General features: G+C 55.8%; 1 protein-coding gene across 1 annotated transcript in view; it reads left to right on the top strand.

Annotated features, from left to right (window-relative positions):
* Window positions 1–951: 951 nt before the first annotated feature.
* Window positions 952–5020, top strand: part of WISP2 (WNT1 inducible signaling pathway protein 2) — a 6604-nt gene continuing 2535 nt past the window's right edge. Inside the window, exons 1-3 of the mRNA XM_026055685.1 lie at window positions 952–1031; window positions 3650–3866; window positions 4667–4918. Coding sequence (XP_025911470.1) covers window positions 972–1031; window positions 3650–3866; window positions 4667–4918 — 529 coding nt within the window. The 5' untranslated portion in view covers window positions 952–971. The remainder of the gene's footprint in view (window positions 1032–3649; window positions 3867–4666; window positions 4919–5020) is intronic.

Here is a 5020-nt window from a genome sequence, read left to right as displayed (position 1 = left end):
TAAACCTGCACGTACCCCCAGAGGAGCCTCTCTGGGCAGCAGCAGTTTGAAGCAGCACTGTGGATGCCATGGCGCTACCACAACCRCAGCAAATCCCTTTCCTGTTCTTGATATGCCAGAGAAACTAGGAAAGGCAATGCACCTAGGAGGTATGGAGAGCTTGCCCATCAAATTGCTGCAACCACAGCTCCTGGGAATCAAAAGCAAATCACACAGTCTCTGTAGAAATAGAGGGACCTGATCCTGCCTTTGACTCAAGGACTCTGTACAACATGGGTAACCACACCTCTCCCATAGAKCTTTCCTACCATGCACTAGGCTCAGCATAAAAAACAGGGGTGGGTTCCGTGTTGCTGCTCAGTTGTAGCAATGTCCCAGTGCAGACTGTGGGAAGGACAGCCTGTCTCGTGGAGAGGCTTTAATCTCGGGCAGGAGCGCTGAAAATAGAGTAAATCTTTCAAGGTGGAAAAATGCAAATTGCTTTCTACATCCAACTCCAGGACATACGGACCATGCAAAGGAGCTATTTGAAACCCAGGAGAAAGACCCTGGGTCTGCCTGGGCAGACTTGGATCAGCAGGACGAGGCATAGACCTTCCCTCATGGTCTGGGCTAGGACCACGTGCCAGGCTCGGCCCTGCCAGCCTGGCTTTCCAGCCCCCTCTCCTGTGCCCGTGATCCCCAGGGGAGAGGGTCCCTTCTCTTTGCTTTCTGTCTCCATGGATAATATGTTCTCACCTTGAGGGGAGTGGAAATGTCAGCTGGAATGTGGGCTGGAAAAGAAAGAAAAAAAAGAAAATCTTGAGGCTTGTCCAAACCTACTCATGTTTATACTGGAGCCTGTGAGTGACATCAGAGCAGGGAGAGTATAAACACCAGCAGGACCTACTCGGGGCTTCAAAACCTGCAGACACACTGCTGCCTCCAAACTGCCTGGGGGGTGATGTGCTGAAGTGTCGGCAGAGAGCAGCATGAGACTCCAGCTGGAGAAGAGGCTTCTCTTCTTCTCCCTTCTCTGCATCCTTTCCAAGGTAAGGGAGCTGGGGTCTTGGGGTGCCTTTAGCTCTAGTCAGGGAAGCATCTGATTCTCTCAAAATGAGGCTCAGGGAGGACTCCAGCATCACAACACGCCAGCTCAGAGCCCTTCGCCCGGTGACTAACGCCTGCTGGCAGAGGGGCTGTATTTATGCAGTTTCATGGAGGCAGAGTAATGCCAGACAGAGGCACTTTGTATTAAACAGCAGGGTCCTAACGTTCACGGGCCAAACGTGCCCATTGCGCACATCCCCGGAGCATGCAGGAATGACAGCAATGCGCTCTGTTTGCTTGCCCCTTCCCGGGAGCTCTCCTGCGCCGGGGTGGTGGTGTGCGTCCCCGCGAGCGGCAGCGACGGCGTGCGCAGCTCCTTCTGCAGATTCCTTGCTCTGGGCTCGAGTCTCGAGGCAGGGGGCCAAGCAGCTAGCACCAGCCTCAGGATTACTCAGTTTTCCCCCCTGTGATGCTCATGTAAAGCTGATGCCTCCTACAGGATTTGGGTTGTACTAGTAACTTTTTTCTCTTGGACTCTGCATGAAAGAGTTCCCTGTGCACAGATCAGGAAAGCTGAAAACTTTGGGGTATCTCATTTGCAAGTTCTTTTAATTGCTGCTTGAATCTCCAAGTTAGACCTTCTGCAAGCAGGGACATCATGGCAGCTTCACGCCTGTTTGACTCTTCCTAGACAGTTAAGATCTCTAATAGGAGACACATTGTCATCTAAAGGCAAGTTAATTGCAAGGAGCAGAGGGAAATGGATTAATGAAGTTGGCCTGGCTATTATTTTTAGAACATCGATCTGTAATAGTAACCTCCTGAAAGATGAAAAAAAGCAGTTGGCTGCCTGGGTAAGCTGTAACTGAGAAATGACTGCTGCCCCAGGAGCTCTCAGTGCCTTTCTGAAGAATCACCAGTGGCCCTTGTATCTCCAGCCCACTCTCTGTCACCACAGATAGTYCTTCAGTCCCTGCCATGGTTCTCACTATGGTTTTTGCCAAGTAATTAGGCAATTCATTAGTAAAACAAGAAGACACAGATTTTCCAGGCCATTTTGGATATATWTCATCTTCATTTACTAACATTGACATTTCTATAGGCAGATAAAAAAACATCTGGCCACCTGAACTGCTGCAGATGAGGAAAACAGATGGCACACCAGTACCCATCTTTTCTGTCCTACTGGCCATATCAGAATTGATGCTAATGGAAGAGACCTAAGAAAGAAAGATGGCAACCAAAACCCACATGGTCCAGCTGAGTCCATTGATCTCTTGGCAGTCTCAGCAGAGACACCTGTGTCTGGATCAGCATGAGACTGAATTTTTTGGTTGCAAATTTGCTGAATTGCTCTCTAAATTTCATGTGTTGGACCTGCTGCAAGCAAAGTGCATGTGGCCCTGAGCAGCAGTCCTGCCAGCTGGGAGCAGGGGCGCCCAGAGCCAGTCCGCTGCAGTCCGTRTTATACATACAATCGCTGTCAGTCCAGTACTGGCAAAGAATTTGCTTCCAGCACATAGATCCGAAGCATTTGGCTTTAGTTTCTATAGGCAACAGCTCTATCAGTTGTCCCTGTCAGATGTGACATGACGAGGCTAAAAGTGCTGCCCGCAAAAGCTGTTYGTGCCCAGGGTAATTGGGCGTGCAGAATGAGCGGCAGCTATAAATATCTACCTGCCTGCGTGAACTCCTGCAGGGCCCAGCCCTGGCAAAGCAGCCGCCTGAGCAGGCAAACCGCTGCGGGGCACAGACCTGCCGAAGTAATTAGTCTAACTGGGAGGGAAAATTTAGCTCCCAGTGTTTGCAAATGTGCCAGTTGAAGTGCTCCTTGCCCAACTGGCCAGACCAGGCGGAGGATGCGGCAGCCAGGGAGAGCCCAGAGCGGGAGGCATCTGGACCAAAAAGGAAAGCAGTGAGACTTACTTGGCTTCAGTTCTCCCATTGCATATACATCATCCTAATTCTCGGCACAAATATGAGCTATTAAGACCTCTCCTGAGAGCAGAGGTGCTGGGCAGGAGCTGTACCCTCACCGTGCACATGCTCTGGCATGAGGCTGCATCCAGCGGCCAAAGCGGCAGGCTTTGGGGCAGATGGTTTTCACCCCGCTCCCATCACCGGGCTGGTTACGGCAGTGCGCTCTGTCCTTCAGGCTGCTACGACCATTTACCCAGCGCAGGAGCCCAACTGCAGCAGCTTTTGCAAGGCTGTGAGGAAGGAAAGAGGGGAATGGCCAGTGAGAGCAGTTTCTCATCGGTTTGTTAAATGAATGCCAGCACATGGGATATTCATTCTGCGCCTCCCTCCTCCTCCTGTTCATTCGGTGAATAGCYGAACGAGCCAGGCTGGCTGTGATTTAAGTCCTCATCTGCTGGAGCAGTGGGCATCCTGCTTCTCCCTGGTTTCCGCAGGGGCTGAAGGTGCCAATGATGCCGTGCAGTCCTAAGTGGACAGTAGTTTTCCAGGCTGCTTTGCCACATTCCYGTAGACTGAGCCTCCCTCTGCCAGAAATCTGCCTCCACGCAACCAYGCCTGAGCTTGAGAAAGGGGATCCTGGTACTCCCAGCAAAACAGCAGCTGCTAGCGGGCAGCGACAGTGATGGTTTTGCCTCCGCAGGTGTGTGCCCAGCTGTGCCAGAGACCATGCTACTGCCCCTGGGCCCCCCCCCGCTGCCCCCGCGGGTCCCCCCTCGTCCTGGACGGCTGCGGCTGCTGCAAGATCTGCGCGCGGCGCCTGGGCGAGCCCTGCGACTTCCTCGCCGTGTGCGACCAGAGCCAGGGCCTCGTCTGCGACTACAGCGCCGCGCGCGCGGGCACGGCGGGAACCTGCAACTGTGAGCACCGCCGCCCCGCTGCCCGCCGCGGCCCCGGGGTGCTCCAGGCAACGCCGACCGCGTCGGCGCGCGGTTACGGCCCCGAGAGCGGCTGCTAGAGCCGATGCACGTGCAGCCTGGCCTGGGGGCTGCGCGGCGGCTCCAACCAGCTCCCGCGCTGCTTGCGCACTGGGGTTTCCAGGCGGTTTGAGTGGGAAAGGAGGCAGCTGCCAGGGCTGGCAGAGGGAACGGGGCTCCCCAGGGTGCTGGAGCGCAGGGTGGGCCCGCGGCGGGCAGCGGGCAGCAAGGAGGAGCGGGCGGTGTCCAAGGAAAGGACCTCTGCGAGGACGATGGGCCTGAACTCTCCTCTCCCACCTCCCCGGGCTCTGCGAGACACCTCCGAGAAATTTTTTTCAGCCTGAAAAACCCAAAAGACATGGTCAAAGGGCAGTGGGTGTCTCACCAGCTGGTGAGCTGCTGATTTGGAAAATCGTAGAGATTAGGAGGGAGGCTAAGGAAGGGGCGGAGGGTGGGTGACATGCATGGCTGCTGTAGGTCAGAAGCAATAAACCCTGGTCCCTTGGGAGCCCTCGGGCTGTCGATGCCACATCTGAGGCTCTTCTGAGGCTGGGAGAGCCGTGGTCACACTCTACCCAGACTGGAGAGGGAGCAAGGCAGGAGGSAGCAGCTTGGATAGATGGAAATGGCAGCTCCTCCTTGGTGCCGGCCACGCGGGCGCCCTCTAAGTGTCTGGGTCCCCTCAGACATCCACACCTCACCAGCACTTTGTCCCTAACTTTGTCCCTGACTGTTGCTTGCAGTCGAAGATGACGAGGAGAGCTGTGAAGTGAACGGCCGGGTCTATCGAGACGGGGAGGTTTTCCAGCCCAGCTGCAAGCTCCAGTGCCGCTGCCTGGACGGAGGTGTCACCTGCGTCCCACTGTGCCAGGAGGACGTCCGCCTGCCCACCCCAGACTGCCCCCACCCGCGGCGCGTGGACGTCCCAGGGAAGTGCTGCCAGGAGTGGATCTGTGAGACCCGGGAGCAGCCGCTGCTCCAGGACGCCGTGGCAGGTAACGCGCAGAGCACGTGGCCGGGGTGCTCCTGCAGGGCTCTGGGTCCGGGACGCCGTGGCAGGTAACGTGCAGAGCACGTGGCCGGGGTGCTCCTGCAGG

This window comes from Apteryx rowi, unplaced genomic scaffold (assembly GCF_003343035.1).
Source record: "Apteryx rowi isolate R43461 unplaced genomic scaffold, aptRow1 scaffold_0, whole genome shotgun sequence".
In the NCBI taxonomy this organism is placed as follows: Eukaryota; Metazoa; Chordata; class Aves; order Apterygiformes; family Apterygidae; genus Apteryx; species Apteryx rowi.
Note: the sequence above shows the minus strand (reverse complement) of the source record. Positions and strands in the feature narration are given on the sequence as shown.